The following is a 17,429-nucleotide window of genomic DNA, read 5'->3' as shown; positions in this document are numbered from 1 at the left end:
TGAGGGGTAGTGGATGCCATCAGACCCTCCATCAGGTGCTGGATGAGGACCACTTTTGTAAATTGATTTAAGTGGGAACCCAGGTGCCATCTAATCCTGGTTTGGCTACTGGTGAGGCAGAGGAGTGGGGATGGCAAGTCCCACGGTTAAAAAAAAAAAAAGGCAGATAAAAATTAGTAAGTTTTTTTTTTTTTTTGGGGGGGGGGGGGTTGTTTGTTTGTTGTTTGGTTGTTTGTTTGGTTTTGGTTTTTTTGCTTTTCTTTTTTTTTACTGTGAGAGTAGCGAGACACAGGAACGAATTGCCCAGGGACGTTGTAGGATGCCTCAATCGTGGCAGCGTTCAAAACCCGCCTCGATGGGGACTTGAGCATCCTCTAGGGGGTTGTGTCCCCACCCCTGGCCGAGGGCTTGGGACCAGCTATCTTTAAGGTCCGTTCCTAGCCCTCACCGTCCTGCGGTGCTGTGCAGATCGCCGATCCCCAGCCGTGCAGCGGCAGGAGCGAGCGCGGGGGCCGGGCCGCGGCCGCCCCGCCCAGGGGAGCGGGGGCCATGCGGGGCCCGGCGCTGCCGCTCGTCCGCCGCGCCGGGGTCGCGCTGGGGCCGGGCCGGGCGGCCGGGCGGGACCCGGGGCAGGTGAGATGGGGCTGGAGCTGGAGCTGGGGCTGGAGCCGAGCGGGGCCGGAAGCTCGGCGGGAGGGCCCCGGCCCCTTCCTGCGCGGGCCGTGCGAGCAGGGACAGCCCGCCCGTCCCGCTTGCGCTCGCCGCCCGCTCGGAACGCTGCCACGGGTGAGGCGTCCCACCGCTTCCCTGGGCGCCTTGTTCCCTCCTCCGCACCTCCGAGCGTGCCCTGCGTTTCTGTAGCCACTGCTCCGGCACAGACAGAGCGTTCCCGGCCGCACAGCCGGCCTGGGGCCCGAGCTCCGTCCCTGCGCTGTCCCTGTGTGGTTTTCGGAAGGAGCGCGGTGGGACGGGACGGGACGGCACGGCTGCAGGGTGCCCCGAGGGAGGGAAATTCAGCGTTTGCTTAGAAACCGAAAGCTTTTTCCCTTCCTTTCGTAGGTTAATCCCCATCAGAGTGCCAGGAACCACTGGATTGTCAGCACAGTGGATATGGAGGGGTATTTATTAACCAGCCGAGCAGGGAGGAAGAGTGTGCTGTAGCTTAACTCCTTTGCTCCCTGAAATGTCTATCGCATCTTGATCACGTAAAGATGAGACCTAATATTTGAGCATTCCGGTATCACTGATAACGAGTTGATGTAATTAGTAAGATGTTTTTTTATTCATTCTAGTGAGAACTGGAGAGGGTTTAACTTGGCTTTACTACTTTTCTTTTTTCTTCCTTTCTCTGAAGCTGGAAAAGAAGGCAAAAGGAAAGCTCCAGAAGCAGATCTGCCAGGTGGTTCTGGATCACTTCGACAAGCAGTACTCGGCAGAACTGGGAGATGCATGGAGCAGTGTCAGGTCTGTGGCTCTGGGGAGAGATAAGGAATTGAATTAGTAATGACACATACGGCAAAGGCTGTCACTAAATTTGGGTCTTGATCACACGGCTGCTAAAGAACTTCTTTATTAAAAAACAAAAAGCATCGATGCATAGCACTGGTTTAATTGAGTCAACTTAAAAGCTCTTCGATTGGATCAATGTGTTTTTCTGCTTTAGGCAGTGAGTACTCCTGAGGAATAGTTGTTTTTTTTTTTTTTGAGATTACATGAAAAATTACCAATAGGAATTCAAACAGAAAGAGGGGAAATGCATGTGAGAAGGGCCTGAAAGAGCAAACTGAAATACAAACAAGCATGTTTCTATCACATACCACTGCTGTCTTCCAAAAATATCTGTTGATTTAAGTTTTACTGGCCCGGTGTTTGCAGAACAAAAAATGTAAAAATGAACACTTGTAAAAATGGCATTTTAGTGTGGGCTGGAATAAGCCCATGTGTGTGTGATTATTTTTGTTGTTTACAGTTAATATTACAGTAATTCTTTGTCCCAGGGGAGATACTTTATAGTCAGGAAAACCATTATGCTTCATCATTTATATCTCCTACATAAAATAAGAAAAATGGAGAATGTCTTGTTTCAGAAGAAATTGGTGTCTTAAATGCAGTAATTAGAAAAAAAAAAACAGTTCTTGATTTCCTAGTAAAATTATTTTCCTGCATACTTTTCTAACCAAGATGATTAATTTCACCCTCAAAATGATTAATTCCTGATTACACCAGAATTATCCAATAGTGAGATTGTAAGTAAAGGCTTCCTACACTGTTTTATTTGATGGGTTATTGAATGGCTTTTCCTTTTTTCACCCTAGAGACGTGCTGACCTCGCCGTGGTGCTGGCAGCACGCCGTGCTGCTGAACAGGTTTGTGAAGAACAGAATTCAGTTTGTAGAATATTTTAGAGTTTAATAATAACAGGATAAAGAAGGGCAATATTTCTAGCTCTGAGGTGCTCCTGGCCAACAGCCAAAGAACACCTCCTGTATACAAACAGTGTTATCTTTATACTGTTAAATTGCTGAGGCACATGCATATTCATCTATTTCCTAAATTATTCAAACATTCTTGCTAACTTTCTGATGTTTTGGGAACTCCTTTGTTTGACTTCTTCGCATGCTGGCTTATCTGCATGACATCCTGGGTGTCAGATCAATATATTTTATTTCTTCTTGTGTCTCCATCCTGCTGTTTCACATCCTCTGGTAAGGGTTTAGTATGTCCTTCTTAAATTTAGCATGGTATTCTCTAATTGTCCTCTGGTGCTCTGGTTTGTGTCATGGTTATCTTATCACTTGGAGGGGTCAGTCAGTGGATGGCCTTGCAGTTCTTAGTTACACAAAAGCCTTTTTCACATCTTAGGTTTTGCTGAGGTCTGTAATACAATCCATTCATCACACTATTGTTTCCATAAGTGATACACAGATATTATATTCATTACACTACTATTTCTATGAGCAGCACAGTGCACAGTTAAGCTGATAGATTATATTATATTAACAAGCATCTAAAAAGAGTTGTAATTGATACTATTTCTAAATACTTGTAATCTCTGACAACATGCATAAACTAAGACATAAATGAGACAGCCAATATTATCTGGTCATTTTTCACAGGTTCAGCCAGAGCCCTGGCCTGGAGAGCAGCCTTGCTGAGCAGGGATTCCATCCTGTCTTCCCAGCAGCCCTGCCCTACCTTCCTCCAGCCTTCAGGTGTTACAGCAGGACAGCTCCTGGCAGATTCCCTGCACAGAAACACCAGCCTGGCAGGCTGAAGGGGTATTACCTGCTCAATGCTGCCTCGCTGCTGCCCGTGCTGGCCTTGGAGGTGAAGGATGGGGAAGATGTTCTGGATCTCTGTGCTGCACCAGGGGGCAAATCTGTAGCTGTCCTGCAGTGTGCCTGTCCAGGTAATGGAGCCAGCTGCTGGTGGAGGGTGAAAAACCAAACAACAGTTTGTATTCCACCTAGTTTTGTGCTGTTTAATAAGGATTTTGTGAAATCTGTTTGCCTAAAAGAGCATTAAAAATGCAGTCCTTACTTTAACGTAGGTTAGTGCAGAGTGACAGGCAAAAGTGGGGTAGCTCTGTGGATTTTTTCTCAACTATTACCTCTCCAGAAGTCACTTGAAGACATATCAATTTGTTGGCACAGGGGTGTAAGTAATCTGCAATCTTATTCTTGCTGTTTTTTACTTTTTTTTTTCCTTCTCCTCTGTTGCCTCTTTTGTCAGTGCTGTGCAAATACTACAGGTCAATTTAAGTGTGCTGATGTAAAGCAGAGCTAAAGAAATTATACAAGTTGCAGTCTTGAAATGTTCAAGATCTGGGCAAAGGGAGAAGGTTTGTGGTAAGGAATCTGTTGGAGGAGGATTCTGAGATGATCAGAGTGTTTAGAAGGCAGCAGCAAGCAGCAGCTTGGGCCAAGGAGTTAAGGCAAGCTGGGATTGCTGTTTCCAAGTTTATTTGCTGGCTTGAGTAATAATTGTTTCAAACTCTTCACAGCACCTTGTGCTCCTGCTGATGATTACCATAACCACCTGCACCAGCTGATTACAGCTGGTTTCCCTCCCTCTTCTCGAGGAATGGGGTGATGCTAATGAAGTAAATTAAATAGAAATTGTCCTTCCAGAAGCTTTAGAGGAAAAAACCCCAACACTTTACCTTCTGTCTGCTTCTGAAGAGACCAAATAGTTGCTGAATGGAAGATGTGAAGAATTTGATTCTTAATATACCTCAGTGAATGCTAAGATGTACCTTAAGATAGACAAAGTTGATGCTCTATTTATTTAAAAGGCAGTTTAGTAATATGGGGCATGCACTTCATTTAGATGGTGGCTCAAGAAGCCCAGGAAGGCACTCATTCTTTGGATATGGGTCATGGTTCAAGTTTGTTTTACTGTAGAAGTCTATTGCTACAGAAGGATTTGTAGTAAATATTTAGGGTTTGCTCTGTAGGACCATGTTGAAATTTATTTAGGTTTATAAAAATTCAGTAGTATTCTTAAAAAGTGCAATAACACAGGCACATAAGGTTTAAACTCCATGGCAGTCATGGCAATGCAGTAGAACTTCCAGAATGGGTATAATTCATTATATTTGTAAAAACAAAACAGAAAAAATATTATAAAGACTTCTCTTTAGGTGTTTACTTCTGTTTGTTTTTTGTTTTTTTCCTTAATTTTCTAAGGTCATTTTCACTGTAATGAATATGATGGTTTGAGGTCAAGATGGTTGGAGCAGACAATAGAATCCTTTATCCCAGATCCTTTAATTAACTTGATAACAGTCTCTAAACTAGATGGTAGACAGATTGGAGATCTTCATCCTGAATTTTATGACAAGGTAACATTATTATTGGCAGATTATATTTCTTCATTCTGATTCTTCTTCCTATGCTGCTGTCTTTTTAATTTTCTTTTTTTTTTTTTTCCTGGCCCCCACAAAAAATACCTGACCTGTCAAGGGGAATAAAGTCTTGTACAGGATTTGTAGAGCCTCAGGAGACACTTTATGAAGCTTGTGTGCATTTATTCCTGTGTTGGATGATGTTGCCCATTCAGCCTTGGGAGTGAATTCTGAAGACCTGATAGCTGTAATCTTTGCATGATGTGTAATTAGGAAGGGGAGGGGAACAAGAGGGAGCTGCTCAGGTAGATCTTACTTTCAGAGCACTAATTTTTTATCTCCCCAACAGCTAACCCCATAAAAACATCTAAAAATAGTAATGGGATCATTTCATCCCCAAAATGGAAAATAAAATTTTCTTAATATTTGCAAAAGAAATTTGAATATATTTTGGCACATGGTGTTCAAAAGGCGACCATCTTTGTTGAGATTTTTTTAAATTTTGATTTTATTAATTGTTTAGGTCCTGGTTGATGCTCCTTGTTCAAATGACAGAAGCTGGCTCTTCTCTGCTGACCCTCAGCAAGCTGTGCTCAGGCTCATGCAAAGGAAGGAGTTGTCCTCCCTGCAATTCCAGCTTCTAAGGTGAGAAGTGCAAAAAGTTAAAGGAACTTCCTGTAATTAATAAAAACTACATGGGGGCAAGATTTAATAAACCAACCCAGGATTCCTCCTCTGGTAATAATGTCAGGAATATGTGGTTGGGATGCTGTTTAGAATAACCAGTGGGTCTGAGATAATAAAGATGTGGAAGTCTGGGTGGGTGATATCAGCAGTGATATCCTCTTGACTCACTCACAGGAATGTCCATTTTCAGATGACTCACAACAGCCTGGTGTAAAATCAAAGTATTGTAGGTGGGCACAGCTAAAATGGGTTTAGATATATTCCATATTGATTGTTTGTAGCACAGAAAGGCTCCTAGTGCTAACTGGCAGGGTAAAAAAGTAAAAGAATGTGAGGTTTGGTGGGAGAAAGAGAGGATTGTTTGTTTTTGAGAATGTGCCCCCAGTAATCCAAAGCCAGGTTGTCATGTATTACACATTTTAATGCTACCAGCTGTGGGCTGGCATTTGTGAAGCATTTCAAACGGCACAGTTTTGCTCATGGAGGAAAGAAAGAGTGACTTTTCAATAAAACCTTCTAAAATAAAACCTTGAATGTTATTTGTGGAGTAACAGTCATGCCTGAAGTCCATCTGTCAAAGCAAATGGAGGGAAAAATAACATATTATAAGGAAAAAAAAGGAAAATTTTTATGGAAAGTTCCCATTGCAGTTCAAGATAGTTTAGGAAGACTTCCAGTTGAAAAAGGCCTGGCAAAAGCCTGTGATTTATTACAGAAATATGAGGATCTTATTGCAGTAATGCATCATGTCATCCATTTCCTTTGAAGAAATCAATCACATTTAAAACACTGACCTGTTGCAGTTTTCCCTTTTCAATATCTGACATGGGAAATCCAATTTGTGAACCCGTAGCAAAAGGAAGCATACATCATGCAGAGAAATTTTGAGAATTTGCATAAATCATTCCACATTGTAATCCTGGAGAACTCATGACAGCAAAAACCTTGGGTTTAAAAAAAAAAAAAATACATTCCTGTCAGCCCAAATCAGATTTAATTGAATTATTCCTAAATAGGGAGAGAACTTTCTGTTGAAAATGTTCTTTACTTTAGCAACAGTAATAAGAATTTGTAAAGACAAAATACCTTTGCTATATAAATTGTGGTAAAAGGATGGTTACTTTCAAGAGTTAGAGTTTATAAGGGTTATTGGTAAAGGATATAAGGGTTATTGATTGGGTTATTGGGTAAAATACTTGAAGGATAGCTGTCCACTGGCTGGTTCTTGTCCTGTTCACCTGATCACTTCAGAATGAATTCCCAGTTGTAAATGAATTCCCAGTTCAGATCCCACGTGAAAGGGGAAAAAGGAAATGATAAAGCAAGATCAGAAAAGGCTGAACGGGTTGTGACAAGTGCATTAGAATTAAAATTCTGGAATGTTTCCCTATTCAAGCCTCTGTTTAGCAACTAAGGTGCATAATTATGAATAAAAAGTTAAGTTTGAATCCCTTCTCCAGTACTTCCAGTAATATTCAGGAGGGCTGAGCCTCCGTGAATATTACTGTAAAAATAATAAAAAAAAAAGCTGTGCTGCTTTTTACATGAGCCAGCTCATGCAGGGCTCTCTCTGGTTCATTGATTCAGGTTACCTGGTGCTTGATGCTCCCAGGTGTTCTGACCTTAGTTCCTGTATCTGTAACCAAAAACAAGTGTAAGGCTGAATCCCAGCAGTTCTATTGAAAATAATGCAAGAAATAGATTATAAGAGCATGGAGTGACAGAAGGGGAATGATTTCAAACTGAGAGGGAGTGGGTTTAGATGGGACAGTAGGAAAAAATTCTTCCCTGTGAGAGTGGGCAGGCCCTGGCACTGGGTGCCCAGAGAAGCTGTGGCTGCCCCTGGATCCCTGGAAGTGTCCAAGGCCAGGCTGGATGGGGCTTGGAGCAATTTGGAATAGTTTGGGGATTGGATTGGAAATGGATGATCATAAGGTTCTTTCCAACCCCAACCATCCTGTGATTTGAAGATGAGCATTATTGCAGTTTTCAGGAGAAAACTGAAATTAAAAAAACTGCAAAGAATGAAATGCAAAGTGGAGTTCTATTTTTATTTCTGTCAAGCAACAGCCTAAAATTTGAGATTCCCTCCTCCTTAATGAAAGAAATGCTTCACCTCTAACTTATTCTTATGGATGTGTTTGGGAGGAAGCTGGGGTCATCAAAGAGGGAAGTTAAGGAAGGAAAAGTAGGGTTTGCAATACAATGTAATTAATTAAGTACATCGAGGCTTCAGAGAATGAAGATCTGGAAGAAGCTGATGCAACAATTTTCTTCCTGCTGCCTGCATAAAATCTGAAAAGTAAATAAGTGGTATAAATGCTGAACAGCAAATGTTCTAAGCAATGAGGGCACCACTGATTTGAAGGAAATTGAGATTGTAGTGATTGCTCATACCCAAAACAAAGCATCCCTGCTGAGTGCTCTAATCCAAGAACACACTGCAAATCTTGTTAGTGTTTGGAGTGTTCGTGCAGAAAACAAATTGCAAAGTTAAAAAAAAAGAAATATTCACTTCCTGATGCTAAATACTAACACAAAATACAGTGGTTCCCAAAAGCAAATTTACCAATGTTATCAGTTCTCAGAGAGAAATTAAATTTTGGGCTAAGCTTGAATGCCCAATTACATAGTGGTTAAACTGTTATGGATGTTGTAATTATTCTTAGACTGGTTTCTGTAGCTGAAAGGAACATGTGTTAGGGCTCAGCAGAAAAGAAATCCAACAGAATACAATTTAGAAAACTCAGCAAAGGCATTCGGACTGCTGGAACTCTTCTATATACAGCATCTCTGAGTAATTAAACTGAATCTGTATTTTCACTGAATTGTGGAGTTTTCCACAGGAGAGAATTTGTTTGCTCTTAGCTGGGCTTTTTTGTGGTTATAGAGTGAATGCAGAAAAATTGTGTTAGTAAATATAAAATCATATATTTAGCATATGTCACCACTGTACCATTTCTGCTGTGTGGAGTAAATTGTGCTGGGAATTGCTTAATCACATTTTCAGCTCTTTCCCCTGGAATTTTTCCCTTTGCTCCTCTGTAGCTGCCCAGTTAATCCTTTTATTGTCCAAAACCATCTTCTCAATTAGGTCTACTGGGAATTTTTGAGAATTCCATCTGTTGGACCAACAAATCTGCTGTGGGTTGTGTGGATGATAGGATTCTTTAGCCACTTTCTATCTTAAAAAAGCTGAATATCTTGTGTTTGTGCTGTGCCATCCCCCAAAACACTTCTGATTGGGTTGTTGGAGGTTTTTCATGGTTGCTTGGAATTTTTTCACAAAGACTGAGTCCTGTGGCCACTGCTGTGGCTTCAGGTGTTCCATATGATTTATCTTAAAATAAATGGTGTCTGATTTTAAGTGTGGCAGCATCCTGTGTATAACTTATGGATCAAGTCCCTTAGGATATGTTGCAAAGCCAGGTTTATTGAATATATAAATAACTGTATGACTGAACAAATAAGCTACTTTGCAGCTTTTTGGGATCACATATTTGAATTCAGGCACAAGTTTTGCTTTAATTCCACCTTCAGTCCTTTCTCTGTGTGTTTTATGAGCTGTGAGGATAGCCACTAACCCTAAAGCTCTCTTTAGTGGGCTTCAAAGGTCTTTTATTCTCCCTCTTGGGCTGTCTCACATCCCTGTTTTAACAGGATTAATATTCCAGAAGTCACCATGCTTTAAAGGAGAAAGATCAATAATTCTGTCTGTTTTTTTTTTCTTTGCTTTAGAATAATTTAGAATTATTTGCAATAGAAATGTTGCTTATCAGGATTTTCAGGACAAATTTTGTCTAGGGTAGAACAGACTGGGTTTGGCTGAGGGGTTTTGATGCCTGTGTCTTCTTTTATTTATAATTCAATTTAGTGTTGAAAAAGGCAGTTGTTTTCATGATTCTCCTGTTACTCTGAGCTGCAGTGTTTCTCCACAGGAGCAAAGTTTACTTAGAGAGGAGCAGAGGGAGTGCTTGAACTACTGTCACTACCCATCACAAAGTATTAAAAAAATTGATATTTTGACACTGAAGGATTTTCTTGATCATTTTGTTCAGGTTCAAAGAAATAAAAGCAAAACCTTTAACATGCAGGTCATATTGCTACAAAGTATCTGGACTCTTGCAAGAGGCAAAAGGTGATGTGGATATTTTAAGTCAATAAAAAGAATAGAATTGGCATTTTTTATTCTGATGAGACATTATCTTGCCTGTTGAGCAGAAATGCATCATGGTTGCCAAAAGATGGCACTGTTGAAGTGTTGTGTTAGTTTAAAATTGCCCTAAAATTGTGTCATCTTTTCACTTTAATACAGAAAATGGTCGAATTATTAATATAATTATTGCTGCCCCTTCCCGTGGCATGCAGCAGAAACCCACACACCAGAGGATAGGCTGGAGATGCAGGTGCTACCTATAGTGGGAAATATATTTTTTTGTGTCTGCCTATTTTTAAAAGGATGTTTGAGACACCAAGACTTTTCTCTGTCAGTGGGAAAAATCCTTTTTAAGTCTTGGCTAACTATATTTTAGTTGCATAGAAGAGTTTTTTTGGGTTTGTCATGTGGCTCTAGCATGCTAATTGTTTTTCCCTCTGAGATCTTAAACAGTAATGGTGTTTTGTTTTCCCTAATCTAGTAAATCTTGAGAAATAAACTTAAAAAAAAAAAAAAAAAGAAGAGCTTTGAAATAATATATTTCTTTACAAAGTCCTTTCTAGTACTGCTGTAATACAGGGAGTTAGGATAGATTAATGCATCTGACTTCCACAGTACAATATGAACCTGTACCCAGAGACACACCCTGCAAAAATATAGAGTATTCTTTACTTGTTTTTTGTTAGTGCTGTAAAGTCTCATTTAGAAAGAGGAGGGGAGCAATCTACATGTGTTCACTTGTTTTACAGAACTTGTTGAATGAGATGGACAGACAAAGGCTCCAGAAAATGTTTCCAGGGCTCTTATTGTGTGTTCTGATGTTTCTTCATGTGAAGCATGAAACCTTGCAGTAGTAGTGCCTGTAAACCTGTAAAACTCATTACAGGAAATATATGCATCTGAAATAGAATTATGATATTAACTAGATGTTTATTTCAGCTGAAAGTTTTAGCTCTTCAATAAACACAAATGTCATGTGTGCCACCAAGAGAAAAAGAACTGCAGATTAACTACCTTTAAATAATGTGGGGTTTTTTAAACATGGCATTGTAATAAGAGGAAGGTGAAAAATATTTTAGCATCTTCATTCTAGATTTGACTTCCCATTTTTGGGAGTCACAAAGTTACAGGCAGTGAATTCCTTCAGCTAAGAGTCAGTAATTAAAATTCCCAATGAAAGAAGTCTTAGTTCCAGATGGTGGAGTTAAAGTAGGACTAAGTTATGCTTCATCTCCAGCCTACCTCTTGGACAAGCTTGTTTCCCTCCAGTGGTTAGAGAGGAAGTTACCTAAATGTATTTGAACAATTCTCTGATGAACTAATTCCCTGATGATCAAATCCTGTCCTGAATGAATTCTCTGTGCTGCTGCTGAGGAGAGGACCAAACTCCCTGGCTCTGCTGGCCCAGCTCAGTGTCACCCCGTGTGACTTTGAGCCCAGCACTTCCTCACTTGGAATTTTGCAGCTCCGTGCAGCTTTATCAGAAACCAGGCACGGCTTAATCAGAGCTGGGGGCGTTGACTTTGAGCACAGGCACTGAAGCAACTGTTGCTGCACTTGACAAGATGGATAGATACATTGATTAACCTTGCTGCCTGAAGTAATTCTCCTCAGATATTTTAATTCCTGCTGTAGGTTCAAAATGAAGAGAGCTGCACTGAGCAGGCTGACCTTTTTGGTCATGGGCCAGTAAAGATTCACAAGTTGAGGTTTAGACACAAGGGGGTTTTGAGGTAAGATTTTCAAGTTTTCCTTCAGAGGCCTGTGCTGCTCTTTGCTCTGATGGACTCAGTTGGAGGAGCATGGTGCCCTTGAAAATGTTGTTTTGGTGAGTACTTGCTTTCCATATAGGAAGAAAAGGACATTTAGGAAGCGTCCAGGTTTTTAACCTTGTAACCTGTAGCTACATCTACTTTTTTATCTTTTACCTTTCCCACTTTTACATGGTAAAAGAATTTTCTCTCTTGTCTAAATGCTGTCTTAGAGGAAGGAAAGTTGTTGCCATTATCTGCTTCTCTGAGTAAAATTCTCAGGTTTGCCAAAAGTACATCTCAATTGTCACATTAAAATGTTCCCAGGCTTACTGGCTGCCCTCAGGGCTTGGCACTCCTGCATGCATGGAAAAGGTGTAGCTGGCAGGGGAAAGTCTGTCAAAAATGAATTATGGGGGTGGATTCTGATAATAATCTGAAGATCAGCTCGACTTCATGAGAGCCCTTTTAGACTTCAGCTCTGTTCTCTTTGAGTTCTAATGTGAAGGATAAAAAGCAAAATCCAATACATGGTGGGGGGAAAGTGATTTTTAATTTCCCCAAGTGAGAGTAAGGCCAAGAGATAGTGCATCAGGCTTTCTTGCTGGTTTGGTGTCCATGAGAAGGTAGGGTTGCACATCCCTGCTTGGCCTTAATTTAGCAGTTAAGCCCATATATATGAGTGCACTGTGGTTATTCATATATACTTGGCTTGCTAATTATCATAACCAAGACTCATAAAAGAATTGAGTAAGGTCATGTTTATGCTCCCAAGAGAAATAGGTTTGGTATAATCCTCAGGAGTTTTCACCTGGTCTTACCACTGCCTGAAGCTGTGTCCTGGTGTTCCCATATTATTTTGCACAGGACTTTCAGAGCAGCTTTGAAAGCTGTAATCAGCTTTGAACCTCCTTGTGCTGAAGCTTTTCTTTACTGATTATTTTCCCAAAAAGTTGCAATTCTGTTAAAAGGGTTTATCTTCTCCTCCCTTGTGTTTTCTTCTTTCCTTCTTCAACTGTTTTTGGTCAGCTATCACGCTTGGGAAGTCCTCAGCTTGTTCCTGGAGGAATTGCTATTTCCATGGCATTGTCTTTGTTTATCTAGACTTGGAATCAGACTTTCTGCATTTGGGGGCTGCTCACCTCATCTGATTTGAGGAGATGGTTGTTTCTTTTCTTCTTTTTCTTTGTCCCAGGCTCTCTTTTTTCCTGGGGTGTGGGGGGTGTGTGAGCACAGTTTTGTCAGTAATATCTACAAGTCTCTGATTATTCAGTGTCATTTACACCTGTTCTGATTTTCTCATTACTAAATAAAAGAAATCTTATTGAGGGAACGGTTGTATTTAATGTGGTATTTGCTTGTAGTATCTGTTTGTATACCAGCTTACAATTCAGCCTTTAAGTCAAAAATGGCTCAAAAACATATGATTTAATGGGATTTGTCTTCAGACAGTGTTTTAATACCAAATGAACCTTTTGTGTAGCTTCCTCTTTTAGAAATGTGGTGGTACCAGGTTTGAAGAATATTTCTGTGGTGCAAGATTTTTGAGTTTTCTCCTTACTCTCAATTTGGAGTAGGTGAATGCAACTTGCATATCTCATTTCTATACTCACAGGTTGTATTTCATGTGTCTGAGTAAGGACTTGGCAGATCTGCTGCAGTGGGAAATAAGCAATTTATTTAAATTCAGTTTCAGTGGTAAAGTGATAAAGAGCCTCTGTTCCCACCATCCAACAGTAGTTGTGAAGCTTTCAGGCTTTAAGCCACTATTTTGCCTTTGTTTAGTCAAAATTTGTCAACAGCTTAATAAGCGAAGAGCACATAAATATATGATCCTGTAAAAAATGAGGTTGAAAAGCAGCGGCTCAGTGACACCCTTGAATCCTCTTACCTGCTAAATAAGTTGCAGAATTAGGAGGAAAGTTTCTAAACTTACAGCCCAGTCATTAATTCAGGCTGTTACAGGTTCACACCAGCATCTTGCCAAGTGTCTAACAGGCCCCTTTGATGTGGGGTAACCCATTTTGTGTGCAATTGCAGCATTTTCACAGCAGTGCTGAGCACGGGAATGCTTGATGTATATTCTGAATGGATGCTGCTTTCTACTTGTCACTGTGGTGTAAAAAATACCTTCGGCTAACTGAGAATACAATAATAAATGAAAAGCAAAATTGTGTTGTGGGTGGCTTCCCGAACTTAAAGTTAAGACACTTTTGTAATGTTTTTTTTTTAAGTCTTATTTATTTATTTATTTATTTATTTATACTCTGGATTTCTAAGTCTACACATTCTCCCATTAGCAGTCTATCACTTTTGATGTTGTTTTTTTTCCCCCCTTTTCCTGTTGTTCTTTGCAGGTCTGCTGTTCAAGCCCTGCGTCCTGGTGGCTCCTTGGTCTATTCCACGTGCACCCTCTCCAGGGCAGAAAACAGTGATGTGATCAATCTCATGCTGAACTCCTGCAGGAATGTGATGCCTGTGGATCTAAGTGGGATGGCCAGAGGTGTTTCCCAGGAATTCACTTTTCTCAGTGGAATGCAGCAGCATGAGCTGCTGGTTCTCCCAGAGAAAGGGAGAGCGTGGGGTCCCATGTACGTGGCTAAATTAGAGAAAGTGTCCTCCACCTGACGCCTGTTGGTTGTTTATGAGCAGTATATGATAAATTAATACTGATTTAAATACAGTATATGTATATGAACATATCCAAGGCAACTGAATTTAGAGTGTTGCAGTTTCCTGCAACAGCAGGAAGCAAGAGATTTAACTTATTTTAATTTAAAATGCTGAATGTGCCTTCCAGTGCGGGCTTGTGAGCCTCTGAGAAGTCCTTAGGAAGTTTGTATTGTTTTCAGGGTGGTGCTTTTAAAGGGATTTGGATTCTAGAATACAGGCTTAATGTGGTAGAGTTTTGCACTGTTTTTTGTTTTTTTTATTTACTAACTTGCTTCTCATGCAGCATGTTTTTAAATAAATGGTTTTCAGTGGTCTGAAGTCATGGAAAGCCTGCATTCTCTCTAAACACATCTAGAAAACTGATTTGTATGTACAGTGTCATCTTCAAGCACTGGCAGAACTGGTTTCATATTTGCTAAGTTGTTTGTTTAAAAAACAAAGGTGTCTTTTGTTTACAGATGAAAAGGTCAGCAGTTAGATCAACACCAGCTTTTTTGTTTGTTTGTTTGTTTAATTTATTAATATTCTTCTATTTTGAGCTTGCAAAAATATGAATTGAAAGAGTAATGGTGTATATATTCCAGCCTAAGCTTGTCTTGAAGCAGAGTGGAACCCTTTCATCCCCAAGGGTTCTTTCCCAGATGGAAGGTGATAATCACTGGTTTTAAAAACCTTGTTTTAAAGAACAGAGGTAGATGAGTTGCTCATGTGGAATTGGGGGTGTGTGACATTGTACATTTATTAATTTCACAGAATCACAGAATGGTTTGGGTTGGAAGGGACCTTAAAGATGATCAAGTCCCAACTTTCTTGTTGTGGAAGGGACACCTTCCACTAGTCCCATCCAGCCTTAAGTTAAACACTTCCAGGGATGGGGCATCCACCCTTCTCTGAGCAGCCTTTTCCCGTGTCTCATTGCCCTCACTGGAAAGAATTTCTTTTTGATATCAAATCTAAATCTGCCTTCCTTCAGTTTGCAAACTGTGATAGACACACATTTTATGTGTGTACACATATTTTATGTGTATGTTATACACATTATATTATGTGTATAAGTATATACATACTATATATTATATATGTATATTATAGACATATACAGACATTATGTTTATACACATATTTTGTGTATATTACAGAGTTTGCCCTCACAACACTGATGTACCTTCTGCTGAGGCAAACAAATGCATCAGAGGGTCTGAAACCTCACCCTTTGCTGTGTGAGCTTTTACAGTTACCCTTTCCCCTGCTTTGGGATGAAAAATGTTTGAGGTGGCCCTGCAGTGTTAAATTGTCAGCAGTGTCTCTGAAAACTTGAGAGGCTGTAAGGTTGATGCAGTTTGAGTATGCAGAATGCCTGACAGCATCTGTCCCAGGAACATTAAATGTAATATCCAGATTTGGAGTCATGTCAGGCTGCTGGGTGAAATAACCATACCTTTGGCAAAATGCTTCCCATCAGTTTCATTTGCCCTGTGGAAATTGAAATGGAAAGGCAAGAATGTAACTTGCTCAGGGATGGAATTGAAATATGTGCTTGAATTGGATGGTTGAGGAGGACGTGGACTGGGTAATCACAGGAGGAACAAAGAGGCTCCTGAAAGCTGAACTCAGTCTCAGCAGGTGGGCAAATCCCTGTGAGCTGCTTTAGACCTGAACCCTGCAGCAAGGCCTCCTGGTGTGTCTAAAAGCTGAGTTCTCTCTGCATAACCCTTTGCTGATCTCCTGGAGTCCCTTTCCAGTCCCAACCAGTCTAAAAATGTACTGACGAGAGGTAAAAAGGCTAATTAATGAGTGATACTTATTTTTGTTTGTACTTGATTAATTTTGGTTTATACTCTAGTCCAGATTGCTGTGGAGTTGTTTTTTTTAGCTCTGTTCTAATCAGTTCTGGCTGGTGACAGGAATTTGGTGAGCACATGTGGAGTGAGAAGGGAAAAGAAGAAAGGATGGAGGCAGGCCTGTAGAGGTGAGGGGCAAAATTTGCACATGTTGGCAAGTACTGTCCCCTCAAAGGCACTTCTTGAAAAGGCTTCTTGTCCATTCTGATTTCTGCTCCCCTTCATTACAAGGCTGCAACATTTTTCCTTTTTACACCTTTTTTTTTTTTTTTTTAGCCAGATAATTGTAATTTAATTCCTTGCCACGTCCTTCCTTCCTCCTCTTTCCTGAGCAATGCTGATGGAGATGGGGTGGAAAACAAGTCAGCTTTCTATCATAAAGAAATTGTAGCCCCAAGCAAGTTGAGGGCAGGAAAATGACCAATTTTGTTGGACTGGGGAGTCTAAGAGAAATCTTCATGATCTTTAATGGATCTGCCCACAGTTGGTGCAGCACACACCAGTGCCAGCACCTCAGAGGCATCAGAGAGCTGTGGAGTTCAGCTGCTCTCATGCTTTTCTGCCATTCCCTTTTCCAACATCCAAAAAGTCACTTCCCTGTTTCAGGGGGGTTGGCACAGTAAGAAATTGGAAAGCCTTATCTAAAGGCAATTTCAGCATTTACCAAATTTTATCCTTTATTCAGTGGCATCTGACACAATTCAATTATGGCTTGTCAAAAGCATTCTCCACTGCAGAATGGAGTGGAAAAACAGATTACACAACGTGTGTGGGCTGATGCAGCTGACCAGGGGACTAATGAACTCTTGGCTTTCTCAGTAAGGTGTGGGAAGAGAATGTTGAAGGAGGGGCAAAATGAAAAGATCAGGAGTACAGCAGTGGGTGAAAAATGTGAAATATTGGAGGAGACTCAGTGGCTTTTAGCATGGGAGAGCAGCAGCCTGTTCAGGAAAAGCTCTTGTGAGTGGAGAGAGGAGAGTGGTGGGAGAGGCACAGGTGCCTGTACTGGGCTGGGAGGATCCTCTCACTTCTTTGTCTTAGAAGGAGAATTGAGGACATCAGTTGTGAAAACTGCAGTGGGATTGCTTTAAATTTGCAGGGTCTTTAACCTAGCTATAAGCATTTAAATCAAATGTGTCTACCTGCTTCTCACCAAACAAATGGTAGGTGTTCCTATCAGAAAAGTTTATTTGGTGAGTGAGAGAAAAATTTGAGAATCAGGCCTGGCTGTAGTAGAATTTGGCTTACTTGTGTAACTTTATGCAGTATTGGCTATAAATGAGATTCTTTGTTCTGGGGGAAATTGGAACAGCACATGATGGTAGTCTCTTAACTTCCAGGGAAAAGTGAAATTTGGTGTTCTCTGTTTGCCAAACCTGGGTCAGAGCACACAGGGCACACACAGTCACTGGTCAGAGCTTTTAGATGTCACCCCACCATGTGATTCCTGACTGAAGACTGGTGTTTATCAGACA

The 17,429-nt window shown here is 40.7% G+C and overlaps 1 protein-coding gene across 1 annotated transcript; it reads left to right on the top strand.

The window, feature by feature from the left end:
• The first annotated feature begins 549 nt into the window (after positions 1 to 549).
• Positions 550 to 14,431, top strand: NSUN3 (NOP2/Sun RNA methyltransferase 3). The gene is made up of 7 exons (XM_053971754.1): positions 550 to 633; positions 1,355 to 1,464; positions 2,316 to 2,366; positions 3,117 to 3,409; positions 4,689 to 4,843; positions 5,370 to 5,491; positions 13,798 to 14,431. The coding sequence occupies exons 1-7, from the start codon at positions 550 to 552 to the stop codon at positions 14,066 to 14,068; spliced, it is 1,086 nt and encodes a 361-aa protein (XP_053827729.1). The 3' UTR covers positions 14,069 to 14,431.
• The last annotated feature ends 2,998 nt before the right edge of the window (positions 14,432 to 17,429 follow it).

This window comes from Vidua macroura, chromosome 2, assembly GCF_024509145.1.
Source record: "Vidua macroura isolate BioBank_ID:100142 chromosome 2, ASM2450914v1, whole genome shotgun sequence".
NCBI lineage: Eukaryota > Metazoa > Chordata > Aves > Passeriformes > Viduidae > Vidua > Vidua macroura.
The sequence above is the reverse complement of the archived record's forward strand: the minus strand, read 5'-3'. Positions and strand labels throughout refer to the sequence as shown.